The following is a 14,771-nucleotide window of genomic DNA, read 5'->3' as shown; positions in this document are numbered from 1 at the left end:
CAGCTTCTCGAATAACACGGCCGTTAATCATAAGCTCCTCCTCTTTTAGGTGCATCAATATACGAGCCAATCATACTTCCCAGGAGGAGCTAAGGGCCCGACATTTTCATAATACATGGAGAAATCTACAGGGTTTATATGATTGTTCAATATATTTCGCATAAGCATAAATATCGGGCAATATAGTGCTTAGCATAAATATCGGGCAATATAGTGCTTAGCATAAATATCGGGCAATATAGTGCTTAGCATAAATATCGGGCAATATAGTGCTTAGCATAAATATCGGGCAATATAGTGCTTAGCATAAATATCGGGCAATATAGTGCGATATTGCTAGATTCCTTCATCCACAAATGCACAGAAACATACTGTCAAAACCCATTTGGAAACGTTAGGACCTTTTTAAACCCTTTATAAGACCTTTACATGGTGGAGTTTTAAATTCAAATCAATATTTTGTCGTAAATGCAAAACATGCTATAAATGACCTGAATAACTAAAAGGCTGATGATTTGCTGCATGTGAAATTTTGGTTGAAAGTATCACTTCGTTGTCTATCTGTCAAAATGTGGTGATTATTCTGCGAAGTTGTCTACCAATCTCAACGCATAGTTGTCGTTCCTCGCTCTCACATACAATAGCACATTTGTTCCAGCTATGCTGGTTCCCTCCAAATCTCTGCGCGGAGGTTGGTTGTCTACATGTAACCACAACTAAAGTTCTTCTTTGATTATATACAACATGGAATTGCTTTCATGCTGCCGCAGTTATTGATAAGTGTTCATTGTTCAACGCCGTTAATTATATTTTCTCCTTAAGAAACAGGCATTAAGGAAAACACGGGTTCTTTTTACCTCAGGTATGAAATGGAAAGCGTAGTTCCTTGGTAACTTGTCCACGTCTGCATATATCTTCTCATATCGTTTGGTGATAGCTTGAACCTGAAATTGGCACTTAATTTCAGTATTAATATATTATTGTTTAGTTTCTCATATGTTTCCCAGTCTGTGGTTTCCAGCGCCAATAACCGGCCATTGAGCATGATTTATTATTGCTTGTATGTTCAAAAATATGAAGATCCGATAATTACGCATATTTTGCATTCGTTAACAGAACAACTATGTTAGTGTTATTGTCATTTAAAATGCAACAGTCTAGTTCCTTACGCAGTAGATTTTCGAAGTTGATATAAGCCTTGTTCTGAGAAAACTGGGCTTAATACATGTGCGTAAAGTGTCATCCCATATTAGCATGTGCAGTCCGCACAGGCTAAGCAGGGACGACACTTTCCACTTAAACATGATTTTCGGTAAGGAGGGACTTCCTTTTAACTTAAATTACCATAAAAGCGGAAAGTGTCGTCCCTGATTAGCCTGTGCGAATACAGGCTAATCTGGGATGCCACTTTACGTACATGCATTGAGGTCAGTTTTGTCAGAACGCTGCTCATATGCTGATATAGGACATGAAATAAAAGCCTTTCAAGAATGAAAGAATTATGGTATTAATAGAGTGAACACATTTCTTAACATCACAAGACAATCGTGTGAATGCACTCTCAGCAATCTCCATGTACACGAAACATAATTTGTAACTCCATCGTTGTTGTCCCAATTCGCTTTTTTAAATAAATATGAGTAAATATAGATAATAATAAAAACGCAGTAATATACGTGTGCATATTGAACGTCTCGGCCTATTCTCACTGTAACGTTCAAACCCGGACGATGGGCCCCATGAGATTAACGGTTTTCTTTCTAAGTGTTTTGCAGTCTAAAATGACACAGGTCACAATCTACAATCTCCAGAGTAGCGTCTCTCTTTTAGCGGTTGTCTTCTTCCTTTTGTCGTAATACGATGGAAATCAAAGTTTTTATTTTCTACAATATGTTTTTAAAACAATTTCTTTTTTAAATGTACCCAATCTTATACTAAGTTTCATGGTCATACTCCTTAATCTACAAGAATCTAAATTAAGACTCAATAGTCTTCAAAGTGCAAATAAATTTCATAAAAATGAACATTTTATTTTTTGCACGTTGTTGTGTAAATTTACCCAGTATTATTCCCTCACGATTGAATGGTTTTAATTCCATGTTACTTGTGTGTTCGTGCTGATATAGATCTATAATGGGACAATTAACCGGAATTTTATTTGCGATCAATCCATTGATACAGTAAAACCAATCTGTATCTATGGTAACCTGACATTTGAGCACTTTAAATTTACACAGCGAGTATAAGTTACCATGGTGACACGACATTGTTGCACTAACAATTCACGTTGGAAATAGCTGTCGTAGCCATGTATCACGTCATGTCGACTTAATATAACTAACTTGTCAACTGTAGACCAGTTAAATTGCTTTCGGAATTCTTTCCCTATTTAGATGAATTATTTGATGAAATGTATCCTGTACGAGTGTGCGATTATTACAGCTTATTACTCTTTTAAGCGCGCACTGACATAGTCGCCGGAAGTTATTACATTCGGATAGCGGTTTAATATTATAGTTGATATCATGAACGAGCGTTGTTTCGCGAGATAATGTGAATTATGTGTGAACACTTCCGATAGGTATCTGATGAATTATACGAATATGGCAGCTCAGCTGGAAAATACATGTACCGGTAATCGAGATTCCGCATCAACGATCGTCATGTAAGATAAGAGTCGGATTTTAAAGGGCAAAGAAGGCTATCAAAATAAAAGCATAAATTAACCGCGTTTTGGGAAAAAGGGGTTAATGCATGAGGGTAAACTTTTCCCCCACATTAGCCCATGCAGTCCGCATAGGCTTATCAGGGACAACACTTTCCGCTTTAATTTTATTTTTTGATTTAAGTAAGTCTAATAGCGAAATCCATTCAGATGGAACGTGTCGACCCTGATAAGCATAAGTGGGCTTCGCCTGCTAATCTGGAACGAAACTACGCACGCGCATTAAGCCCTGTTTTCCCCAGAGCGAGGGCCGTGCTCTGTAAAAAGGGGGTTTCTTGCTTGTGCTTAAAGTGTCGTTCCAGATTAGCCTGTGCAGTTCGCACAGGCTAATCAGGGACGAAACTTTCCGCTTTTATGACATTTTTCGTTTAAATGTAGTCTATTTAGCAAAATTCCAATTAAGGCGGAAATTGTCGTCCCTGATAAGCCTGTGCGGACTGCACATGCTTATCTGGGACGACACTTTGCGCACATGCATTATGTCCAGTTTTCTCAGAACACGACTCATTTTGTTGTGTTACCTTTTTAATGGTCATAAATAGCTGCTGTTCGTCGCCTTGGCGCGTAGCTATGTCCAACTTATTGAGCGACCCATTCAGTACACTGATGGCGGACTGACACGTCTTGAGACACCCTCTCAACTCTTCCACCTTGGTTTCAAAATGGCGATCCTGTTTCTGAAAGTGGCGGTAAATTATATGAGTCTCGTTTTGATAAAACAGGGCTTAATATTTGTGCGGAAAGTGTCATCCCAGATTAGCCTGCTTAGTCCGCATTAACGACATTTACCGCATTTATGGAATTTTATGTTTTAAAGGAGGTTCGTTTAAACAAAAAACAGCTTTGAACACATGTTTTAAGTGACGTTTTCCCAGAACGCGGCATATAAAGATTAATAACTAAAGAAATAACAATTAGCAAAATGTAGGCTTGTTGGTAAGAAATTAACCCTTTGCATGCTGGGAAATTTGTCGTCTGCTAAAATGTCGTCTGCAGAATTTCTAAAATTAGCATTTTCTTCGATTTTTTTTCCAAAGAATTCTATCAGAATAGCAAACAGTTTGGATCCTGATGAGACGCCACGTTCTGTGGCGTCTCATCTGGATCCAAACTGTTTGCAAAGGCAGATGCACAGTTGTCTAAAATTAAATATACAATCCATAAAAGGCAAGACAAATGTCAACTTAAACTATGTTAAAAACTAAATTAGAAATAGTCGGCACATTTAAATATATATATTTCTTTCACTTACGCACCGTGATAGTGAGCTTTCATTTACTTATTGTAATTTTAGAAACATTATTTCACTGTAGTGACAAATAAAAGTCTAAAAGGTTGCAGGCACACATATGATAGAGGAAAAAAACACTAGGTATGGTTGCGATTTCCTAATTGCTTTGCTATCAGAAAAGAACATCTAAAGAAATAAGCGCTACTTTCGACCACATAGGGAATACAGTGACTTAGTGGAATGTAGCCTGTAGCTTGATCCAGTTCTTACTTTCACCAGATTCTGCTCCAGCTTGTCTAGCACGTTGTTCACTGTTCTCCGGTAGGTTTTAATAGCCCCGGAAAAAGTGTCGTTCTGATGTCCCAGGTGTTGTAGGTTTGTCTGCTTGTCTCGCTGTATGTCCTCGAAACGGGCTTGAAGCCGTTTTATGACCGTTTCGATCCCCCGGATTTCCTTCCCATCTCGACTTCCATTGGCAGCTTCCGACAGGATCTGTCGTGAACCAAAGAAATTTCTTTTTTTGATGGACGTTTTCAACAATATTGAGTATATAGAGCTGCTGCAAAAATTAGGTTCAATACACAGGCGAAAATACTATTGAATTTATTACTAATTGTTTTAACAAATATGGTATCGTTATAACTTTAAATGGTTATTAAGACCATTAAATTCCAATTAACACCAAATCACTTAGGCAAACAAAGAAAATAAAAAAATGCGGGTTTAAGGCGTATATTTGTCAAATTTATATACAGGTTTGAATGTGTTAAAGGGATCTTTTCACGCTTTGGTAAATTGACAAAATTGAAAAAAGTTGTTTCAGATTCGCAAATTTTCGTTTTAGTTATGATATTTGTGAGGAAACAGTAATACTGAACATTTACCATGGTCTAATATAGCCATTATATGCATCTTTTGACGATTTTAAAACCTAAAAATTATAAAGCGTTGCAACGCGAAACGATTGAATAATTTGGAGAGTTCTGTTTTTGTCGTTAAATTTTGTGAAACTACGAAGATTGCTTATATAATGTATAAAATACGTCAACTCTGTGTACTCGGCGGAATAGCTCAGTAGGTTAAAGCGTTTTTACTTCAGGACTCTGGCAGGACTCCAGGGGTCACTGGTTCGAAACCTGGACCGGGCAATGATCTTTTCCTTTTTTAAATTTTATTCTTGATTTTTTACTGGAGCTGTTACGATCCAATGTTTACATTTATCGATATAAAGCATTTAATGAATAAGTTAAAAAATGACAAAATCTGTGAAAAGGCCCCTTTAAAGTGTTAAACACAAGCAATAAAAAATAAACGGAGCATAGTTAAGAACTCTGACCGGGTTATCCCTCGCTACATTTTGTGTGTAAAGAAGACCACCATCACCTTTGATTCCAATTCTGTAAAGTTCTAAATTTCGGAGGACGCTAAATGTGATGATGAACTTTATATTACCACCATAGCGTTATTCAAGGACAATATCACCATTTTTAAACATCCCATTCTGGAGGGGGTGAGGGTGGCATACATATTTGCTTTCGGACGTGTGTCCCACATAACTCTATCGCCGAGGGAGCATACAATCAAATTATGAACACGCTTGTGAAATTGCGCACCTGGGTATTTGGTTCATAATTCTCCGACATAGCCAGTGGTATTGCCATTTTTGTAGCTCAACATGCATGAATTATTTTTGTGTTGAGCTTAACAGAACTTATTGCAGCTAGAGTGATGGATATGTACAAACATAGCCCTGTAAGCCAATGTTAAAATTGGTTTGCTTCTTTCTGCAGGGTTTTCAACGAAGTAGACGATTTGGGTATGATGGGCCGGCCGTACGTGTCATATAGGTGGTTATCGGTCGATAAATATATAATTTTGTGATGAAACTTTGTAGAAAACAAACGTGCATGTAGTTCTATTTTATGTTTACACCCGGGTCTAAAGGTTAAGGTCACCGTAACTAAACACGAAGAACAGTTTCCCCTCAATTACTTACGTGCGGATAAAGGTATTGCAATAAAATAGTGTGTTAAGGTAGCATACACGAAGTTACTAGATTAGCAGTTTAGGCCAATCGGGTCACGGTCACAGTTACTCAAAATAGACAAAAAGCAAACATGCGTTTTATCGACAGTCAATTACTTTAAATTCTTGGTTGTCAATTACTTAAATTTGACTTTTTCAAGGTTGATGTAAATGGCAACCTTGCGTACAGACCATTTTGGGATTGCATTTGGGCCTAGTCGTGTCAAGCTCATACTCACTCACTTCAACTAAATGATAAGCCCGAAATACCCCCTAGATTTAATTTGCACGTTGGCCGACTAATCCCACTGCATACCTGGTAACAAAGCGCTTCTTGTTCGTTCAAAAGGACGCAACCTTCCTTACCGCCACCAACACAACAAGAAGTAAGAACACCAGCATAAATTAACGATGCAGCTTTATCATTGATCCCCTCTGTGGGAGCGTTCTTTAAATCTCCCAAAGAGACCAAAAGTACTGGTTCTACCCGGGAAAAGGACTCAAAAGCGTTTCAATAAGCCCATGACTTTAGATGCAATCGATCTAAAAAAGTCAGTTTTCTATTCAGCAGGGATAACAGTAAATAGACACAGACAAGTAATTACTATTTCCTTATATATAAATAGGTTTGAACTTAAAATAAATATAAGGATGTATACTGATGATACTTCATACCTGTAATTTACACTCTCGATGACCAGTCCCAATGCACACGCGGCAGCAAAGCGCGTCGTGCAGGGCACAAAACGACACGACGGGCTTCCCATGGTCGACACACTTCGCCTCCAAGGCTTTCTGGGCGGCGGTACCGTAGACCAGGTCGGCGGTGGTGGTAGTTAGCGCCTGCTACGTATTTTTGTAAATATATGAGTCGCGTTCTGAATAAACTGGGCATAATGCATGTGCGTAAAGTGTCGTCCCAGATTAGCCTGTGCAGTCCGCCAAAAAAAAAATTGATTTTTGCTTAGAAGAGACTTTATTATAACGGAAAATGTCAAAAATTCGGAAAGTGTCGTCCCTGATTAGCCTGTGAGAACTGCACAGGCTAATCTGGGACGACATTATACGCACATGCATTATACCCAGTTTTCTCAGAACGCGACTCTATTTATCAGATCCTTAAAAGAATGAATGAGTTGTTCAATAGACATTGTGCGGACTCCTTTTTATGGCTTGCGCTTAATACAAACAGTAAGAATTTCAAGAATTATAGAATAACGTTGAAATTTGCGTACAGAAATACACCAAAAATGCTTTATACAATACATAACTAATTATATGATGAGCATTTATTTCACGAATTTATACTGCCTGTGTTGTACTTGTATCAGGTTTATCTCAATGGGTTTGATATTAATATCACTGTTACTTTGTAATTCAAATATACAAAACACAGGATATTATAATGGTGGTGAGATAGTTTATGTCATTGTGTAAATATATACACGTACCGTGGTCACGAAGTTGTTCTTCTTGTTGATGATGTAGCTCATGTGGTGGTTCTTTGTGTTGGAGACCCGGATGTGCGTGTTCACGCAGTTCGGGCACAAGTGTCCGTTGCAGTCGCGACAGTACTTCATGGCCACGGTGGTCTTTCCGCTGAAGCGGCACGGATCGCAGAGCACGTGCAGGTACTCGTCCGGGACGCTGATTGAGTTTTTAGTGGTGCTGGCCGTCATTTTGGCGACACGACTTGTTTCTTTCTTTTGCGATTGCTTGTTTTTTTTCTCCAAAAAAAACTTTATTACAGGTACACGATAGTGTATTGCTTGTTGATCAAATTTCGAGTGATATTGGCGGTCATTTGTGCGGCAAGATTGCGTCTTTGCTAAAGCCTATTGCGGTCGTTTTTCTTCACAAAATTAAATTCCACATGTACAGTAGTATATTCGTTATTCATAGAATTCCGACTTATTTTGCGATTATTTTAATTGTGTCTTTGCTGATTAGATGATCGATGTTTATCTATACGATATTCCCAGTTAATTGCACATGTAACTCGTCTACGTATAATGGTTAACGGGTAAGTACCGGTAGCACTCAAATCATGTCTTGAACCACACGTGCACAAAGTTTAACCTCATGTCCGCCAATTAACGTTTTCGATCATTCGTCAATAGCAGGTTATTTTCAGTTTCAATGAGCGTTAGTAATCGCCATGTTATTATTATGCTCCAAACACATTGTCTATATTGAAATAGACATTTAAATTGTACACGCCTTTCACATTTGATAGACACACACACACCTCAGTTAGTTTATATGTAGAATAAGACCTTAGAATAAGAATAAGATCAAAGGTTAACAAGTTATGTAAATTTAACCTCACCCATTCAGGTTTTAAAGCAATGTATTTAATACAAAATAGAATTCATATATAAGTCAATCTTAATCCACTAAAATTGCTTTAAACCGATAATCCTTCTCTGCTTGACTATGTGAGTAAACTGCTTTCATATTTATTTCATTTTAATCATGCTAAAGACCACACGTTTTTATAAAGAAAACACTCATACAATACTCAACTTGCACAAGCAATATCTATATCACACTGTATGGGGACATTTACGCACTTATTTGTGAATGTTTATTGTGTTTGGCAACTATCTTGTCGTATCATACTTTATAACAGCGAAGGTCATTTTCAAAATATCATATTTCTTTAAGATAATTATTAAGTCCATGTTTACTTATAACAAAAGAAACGTAACAAACGCGAATAAGCAATTCAGGTTATTTACACTTAAAACAAAAGAACCTTTATAGCGTTAAAACGCTATTGTTGCTTTTAAAACGCCGCTTAAAGCCGCGCATTTATTTATTATGACATTTTCAGTCCGTCGTTATTTAAAGTCAGATTGTATCTATACACCGGTTTAACTTGTGAAATAGAAAACTGACAGTAAGAGATTTAAATGGTTTTGTTTCGAATGAACTTGTTTATCTGTTAAAACCACAAATATAATTAAGGTCTACACGTTGCTTTTCTTTATCTCTTTGTTAATAAATCGTTTGTGAATGTCGGGCAATTAAGAAAGCTGTAATTGAAATGTTGTAATGACATTTTTTCATTTTCAGAAACGCAGATGGAACCACTATTGAGGTGATTATATTTTCTTTTTCACATCAAAAATACGCGTTTTATATGCGGTTCTGTTTAGTATTGTTGGGCTCAAATGTATAACGGCCCAGTGGAACATATGAGGATAGATCGTACTCCTATTGTTTAATGTTCTACACTTCTAATAATTACATACACAGAAACATAAATAGTTTGTTTAGTATTGTGCAACCCATGGCGATAAATGGTCAGTTAGTTTTTTGCGACGCATTTACCGATGAGCATCTTTACTCCCGCTTTCTGTTATAAAGGGCGGGCACTTGACACGAAGGCATTCATTGGAAGAACCCGTTTTTTATATCAAACCCATCCTTCCAAAGAGGCATCAGTTGCTAAGTGATACAACATATCCTGTTCCCTTATAGTATTTCCATTTCTAGAGACGGCATAAGTTATCCACCATGTTAACTCATCTAAGTTGGTGCTAAGAGGACAACCGGTAATGTCGTCAATCCTGTTAGCGCGGTGTTTGGTACACGTGCTTCTCACCTACGCGACATGGGTTCAGACCCCGTTCCCGGGAGCATGTGAGTTTGGTTAGTGGTCAACATACCGGGATGATGGGGTGTACTCCGGCTTCACAATACAAGACTACGTCTCCATTGGAAATATTTTATTAACAACTAAATCGACGGAAATTGCAGCTATAGTTCAAAATTCGTCCCAACTTTCGTGGGTCTGGTAAGTTAATAGGGTAGGATTGCTCCGGGCCAATACACAATGCTGCCTCAGGCGCGGAAAAACCTCATACACTTCAAAATGTACACCCACACGTCCGAACGAGGGTCTTCTTAACGAGGTTAACGACCTAACGAATAAGCTGAACAAGAACGTTTTTACGTCAATAAATATCACACATAATTAATAAATCGCTTGATTTTTTCCCTAACCCAGTAAACAAAATACAAAAGTAGCAAAAGTATACTATAAGATTTCGTTTATAATGGATAAAACCTCATACTAAAACAATGCTTAACTACGAGTAAGTGTAAATATTTGGTGGTATTATTTTATATCTAACAGCTTTAACGTTTTCAGCATTTTCTTCATCCTATATTTCTAGAATTATTCAACTACGAATGAAAATAACATACAAGTATAAAGTTTCTTGGATTATATATGCCATTCATGTGACTTCATATTCATGTTTTTTCCTATTTAAAAAAGACTCAATGCTTTGAATGATTATTAAAGAAAAATATCTCAAGCAGAAAGTTTGAAATAATTATATTTTTAAGAAATAAAATTTGGTGCAGAATAATGTAATAAGTGTTGCAATTATTAACCCATTTATGCCTAGTAGACTCTCCCATCCTTCTAAATTGGATCAATTAATTTCCAAAATTAGGGGTGTCAAGTATATTTATTTCTATATTTAGAATATTTCATAAAGAAATTCATTTAAGCAAACAGCGTAAACCCAGATGAGACGCCGCATCCTGCGGCGTCTCATCTGGGTTTACACTGTTTGCAATGTCCTTTTTTCAGGACGCTAGGCATGAATGGGTTAAACTACGATTGACAATATGTGGTCACTATGTCATAACAATTTCACGATTACACGTAAACATGTTATCCCTAATTTTGTATATCGATCTTCATTTGAAATGATGTATACTTTGTATTTACTTCATGATGTTATTGTATATATGTATGCAAATGACGATGAGCTTAACATTCTTAAGTCTGCATAAACGATTCTGTTTGGTTCTGTTCTTTTTAGAGAGGCTGTTTTCGGAGAAAACCCGAGGTATTGTCATAGCCTGCTCGTCGTCCGCCGTCAGCCGTCCGCCAGCGTCGTGCTAAAACCTTAACATTGGCTCTAAAATCAAAGTGCTTCCACATACAACTTTGAAACTTCATATGTAGATGCACCTTGATGAGTTCCACACGCCACGCCCATTTCGGGTCACTAGGTCAAAGGTCAAGGTCACTGTGACCTCTAAAAAAAATTATTCTGATAAGCTTTCGCAGTCGAGCGTGGAACCCGTTATGCGGTGCTCTTGTTAAATATTCGTTCTATATCTCGACTTTACTCGCTGTGAAGGTGCTCTTAGCGGGGCACAATTCTATAGCTCCCGCTAAGAAAAGTCAAGAAAAGAGCGGATATTAATACGAAATAAACGTCAATGACGCTCTTGCTAATATGGCTGGAAAGTGAGCGGCATTTAAACAAGTAAAAAAGGGTATACAACGGCGAAAAATACCTGTCTCGGTAAAGACGTTACCATCTTATTTGTCACTTGGTGTCCCACTGTGGTTAACGACCTAAAGACTAGTCAACGAAAAAAAAACGCAACATCATCAGGAAATGGCCGTTTAGTCCAACTTAAGTCAGCTGTCAACAAAAACGATCAAACGGACACAAATGATTGCGTCAAGAAAATCGCTCTAATGCAAATTTCGTATTCATCTGACAACTCACGAGACGAAATAATTGATCCAATAATTTATTTCGGAATAATACCAGAAAACGAAGTCTTGTCCTCAGCTTATTGAGTTGGATTCAACGTGAATACCCAATCAGCGTCCGTTGCTTCAGTATTTTCAGAATTTTCCTGTTTGAACCAAAACGGCCTTGTTAAGGTTAAAGACTTTGAGAACATGTTGCACTTTACAATTAGACTTTATTGATTGCAGCGTAATGAATATGATACTAATGAAGCGTTGTATTGGATTAAATAAAGCATATATTATACCTATACACGCTTGGACTCCATAGATATAATGTAGAGCAAAATAACGAAAAGTAAGTTTTACTTTACCGCATCTTATTTGATGGAAACATTATAATTAGGGCATACATTTTGGATTGCTATTCAAAGCTTTTCTACGACACATTTTTCCCACGCTGCATGAACAATATCGACTTCTAGGTCGAAATTTATTACTTGATATCGGTTACACGGTTGCCAGACCGCTATTAAACCCGTTATAAGACTTTTATCATACCCCCGCATTTATATCTGCCTGAAATAACGTTGCCTGATATATTTTTTATATCATGGTCAACAGGAAGTTCTTATATCAGTCAATGTTGGGATTTGCAATAAAGTCAAACATTTCTATCAACATGAATCAGGTTCAACAAAACAAACAATTTGATTCCAAGAACGTACATATTTTATTCTAGTTTAACGTCATAAATCACAAACACGTTCATTGTTAAAAAATCACCACAGCCCACACTACAGCAGTTAAATGGCGTCATAAATGTGACTGTACTCGCAAGTGTTAAACAGAAGTGAGACAAATGATAAATGTATACTAATCCTCAACTTTTTAACAAACGATTTCAAAATGTCAATTTCAATACACATCTCCAAAATGGCGTCTGCAAACTATTCAGTGAAGTGTGTTTTTTGATTAAATTTCTCGCTGCAGTCCATTCCTGATCTCAAAATTCAAGGACGTTTAAAAATTAAAGCGGGTGTACTCTTCCCATTCGTAGTGCAAACAACTTTTTTCTCTCGATACGATGTTTAAAATAAACGATTATTCGTGTCGTCTTTTCGAACGCCGTTGCTACATGTATGTAGCGCCCTTAAATGTCGCATCGCCGTTATATGTCGCAGGCTACGAGATCTGTCGCAACGTTGACGATAAATGTCGCAAGGAACGATAAATGTCGCAAATCCTACTGACGATATATGTCGCATCTTAACGATAAATGTCGCAAAAATTTCAACTGCCGATATATGTCGCAACATTAACGATAAATGTCGCACACCTTGTAAGGCATGTTAAAATGAAAAGTTGAAGTAAAAATGACTAAAACTTTTAGGTTAGATCTAGATTAACCGACGAGGTTTATTCGGGCCGACTTCCACCAGAATGGTCAGTTTTTAGTTAGTATTGTCCGAAATGGTCAGTTGTGGTGAATATTGTCCATAATTGTCAGCTGCGGTGAAGATCGCCCGAAGCGGTATTTATTCATTTTCAACCAAAAACGTTAAGCTGTAGTCAAAAATGACAAACCATTGTTTTAAATTGGTCGGAAATCGGAAAAGCGAGGGGCCCGTAAGTTTTTGCTTTGGGTTAAAGGCCGTTTCGACAAGTTTGGTTATATAAGGTCACTCAGAACAACATGTGAATGCCTCGGTATTTTTGCTGGAGACTTGACAGCTTTGCCATCTTTGAATCAGCGATAGAAGGCGAATATTCTTGGATAGAATCATCGATCCAGGATCACATCGGGACCTCTGGTAACTATTACATTATTTCGTGTCGATACATGCAAGCTTAGGCGTGGCGCTTACAGTAATTCCGTGAAAACAATACTTAACTTTATAAGACAGTACACAACAAACTCGACTAATACACATTTTCAGAATGCCATACAAGCATAATATTGTATAAGTATTTTAATGGTCAACTATTCTAAAACGTTATAAACATTTAAACAAACAAATACCAAATGCAATGAAACTTTCACAATACAAATAAAGATGCGCTATAAAAACAACTACTCCTTCCATATGATATTATTTCTCACGATTGTAAAACACTGCTTTGAAGTTGTTGCAAAAAATATACACGCACATACAGGTTTTGTTTTGAAATAATTAATTAACTAAATAAAGGAATATCTAACTAGCTTAATGAGATGTTCGAGGCTCGGGACGTATGGCGGGTAGCTTCAAACCAATCGCCAACGATAAGGAAAACTGATGCAAATGTTCTATTGTTCTTTGGAATATCATATTCCTGGATGTTCAAACTCCTCAAGGTACGTCGTATGCTATACACATATTGCACTTAGTTTCATAGTCACGACCCTCCTCAAATAAATAGTTCAAATTTACCGTCCACGGACTAAAATTATACAATACAAAGTTGTTTTGTTATGTCACGATCAATCAGTGTACATATGTATTTCGAATTTATATCACGAGTGGTGGTATAAATATAGTTTCCCGAGTGGCATGAAAACCAAAGAAAATGATTGAGGCTTGCTCTGAGTAGACGGGCCTTAAAGCATGGCTTCACGTGTCTTATCTCATATTAACGTATGCTGATCGGGGACGACACTTTCCGGCTGGACTAGATTTACGTATTTAAACAACAAAAAAAGCTGTAAAAGCGAAAAGTGTCGACCCCTGTGCGGATTGCCTATGCTAATCTGGGACGACACTTTACGCGAGAATGTCGAGTATGACAGTGTTAAATTAGATGATAATTCACATCGACAAAAAACATTAAATGCTATAAGATTTATAAATAATGAGGATAACACTGTGAACAGCTTATGATGAATCATTTCATGTAAAAAATAATATACGGAAAAGAGAGACGCTCTGTTATAAAAATGAGCGACAAGTACCATGGGGAGTGATTAGTATCATCGACATACATTTCCACATTCTGATCGATTATATGTAGGGATGGCAAAATTATTCGAATATTCGAATATTCGATTGAATGGTCAGCATTCGAATAATAAAAATGATATTCGCAAATTCGCATTTTTATTCAAACGTAATTTCACCAATATTTAATGACCTGCGAACCGCTACTAAAAAGCAACGAAGCCACCTGGGAGTAACTGTTTTTGACGTGACGTTCTTCGTGTCAAACTGATAACGCGGCCCGTATCAGTGTTGATTGCGCAAGCAATATACACACGCTCTAAGAAAGGCCCCGACTGTTGTTTGCCAATTGGGTGCCAA

At 37.2% G+C, this 14,771-nt stretch overlaps 1 protein-coding gene across 1 annotated transcript; it reads right to left on the bottom strand.

Annotated features, from left to right (window-relative positions):
* Positions 1 to 23: 23 nt before the first annotated feature.
* On the bottom strand, positions 24 to 7,660 carry LOC127849027 (E3 ubiquitin-protein ligase TRIM71-like). The gene is made up of 6 exons (XM_052381751.1): positions 7,433 to 7,660; positions 6,657 to 6,824; positions 4,227 to 4,448; positions 3,247 to 3,402; positions 858 to 944; positions 24 to 89 (listed from the first exon to the last, which is right to left on the bottom strand). Exons 1-6 carry the CDS (start codon positions 7,658 to 7,660, stop codon positions 24 to 26), a joined length of 927 nt encoding a protein of 308 aa, XP_052237711.1.
* Between the last annotated feature and the right edge of the window lie 7,111 nt (positions 7,661 to 14,771).

The sequence above is a fragment of the Dreissena polymorpha genome, chromosome 10, assembly GCF_020536995.1.
Source record: "Dreissena polymorpha isolate Duluth1 chromosome 10, UMN_Dpol_1.0, whole genome shotgun sequence".
In the NCBI taxonomy this organism is placed as follows: domain Eukaryota; kingdom Metazoa; phylum Mollusca; class Bivalvia; order Myida; family Dreissenidae; genus Dreissena; species Dreissena polymorpha.
This window is presented reverse-complemented; position numbering and strand designations above follow the sequence as displayed.

Coding starts and splice junctions, on each gene's coding strand:
- LOC127849027 (XM_052381751.1), bottom strand. CDS start 7,660: ATGACGGCCAGCACCACTAAAAACTCAATCAGCGTCCCGGACGAGTAC. Junction 3,403..4,226: donor TGGAGCAGAATCTGGTGAAA/GTAAGAACTGGA, acceptor CGCCACTTTCAG/AAACAGGATCGCCATTTTGA. Junction 90..857: donor CTTTCCATTTCATACCTGAG/GTAAAAAGAACC, acceptor TCGGGCCCTTAG/CTCCTCCTGGGAAGTATGAT.